The sequence below is a fragment of the Mizuhopecten yessoensis genome, unplaced genomic scaffold (genome assembly GCF_002113885.1).
Source record: "Mizuhopecten yessoensis strain PY_sf001 unplaced genomic scaffold, ASM211388v2 scaffold9507, whole genome shotgun sequence".
In the NCBI taxonomy this organism is placed as follows: Eukaryota; Metazoa; Mollusca; class Bivalvia; order Pectinida; family Pectinidae; genus Mizuhopecten; species Mizuhopecten yessoensis.
In genome coordinates this window covers 1-755 of record NW_018408082.1, presented here as the reverse complement: position 1 = coordinate 755, position 755 = coordinate 1, and the positions used below count along the sequence as shown (strand labels likewise).

Here is a 755-nt window from a genome sequence, read left to right as displayed (position 1 = left end):
CCAGTAGGACCTTACTCTGTTGTGTAAAATATAAACACGTCATCATTACCTCAGTATCTCCAGAAGGACCTTACTCTGTTGTGTAAAATATAAACACGTCATCAGTACCTCAGTATCTCCAGTAGGACCTTACGCTTTAGCGTCAGTCATCCACACTTGTGCCTGTCTCGTAGAACACATAAAATAAGCACTGATAATTGATCAACTCACCTCAAAATCAGCTCCAAGATTCACTTTACCAAACATTTTCAGGAAATCAACCATGGAAAACTTCAGACAGTCACATGGGTTTTGGTCAAGGCATGATTTCATCACAGAAAATATCTAAGGGAAAGAAATAAAATCATGGACATATATTCTTTACTAGGTAATTAATTGTACATGACTTACACTTCCTCTAACTTCAGGGTCAGAACTGCTATCATATGAAGTCTGAATCCACTGTGAGTATTTTCTTAAAAGGAAAACATCCTATCTATTAGCTAAGAGAGAGTTAATACACTGTAGAAGTACTTATTTCAGCAGACTCAACTACAAGTTATAGCATATTACTTAATTTTAGAAAATTAGCACATTGGGGAATTGGCAAACTCATAATTGAGCACAAGATTTAAAGCAAAAAAACACTAAATTTAGAATATCATTTAAATATGTACATTAACAGTATATCTGCCAAATGAATCTTTAAGTATGTTTATATCTTAAAGTTTGAAGAGTATTTAGGTGTGACATGGATAAAAGTGAGAGAAAAAAAA

General features: G+C 33.5%; 1 protein-coding gene across 2 annotated transcripts in view; it reads right to left on the bottom strand.

Annotated features, from left to right (window-relative positions):
* LOC110458250 (uncharacterized protein C1orf112-like) overlaps positions 1-369 on the bottom strand; it is a 9,087-nt gene extending 8,718 nt beyond the window's left edge. The window contains exon 1 of one of the 2 annotated variants that reach the window (XM_021509863.1): positions 211-369. In XM_021509863.1, the coding sequence (XP_021365538.1) occupies positions 211-312 (102 nt within the window). In that variant the 5' untranslated portion in view covers positions 313-369. The remainder of the gene's footprint in view (positions 1-210) is intronic. The other variant, XM_021509862.1, reaches the window with a different exon arrangement.
* Positions 370-755: the final 386 nt, after the last annotated feature.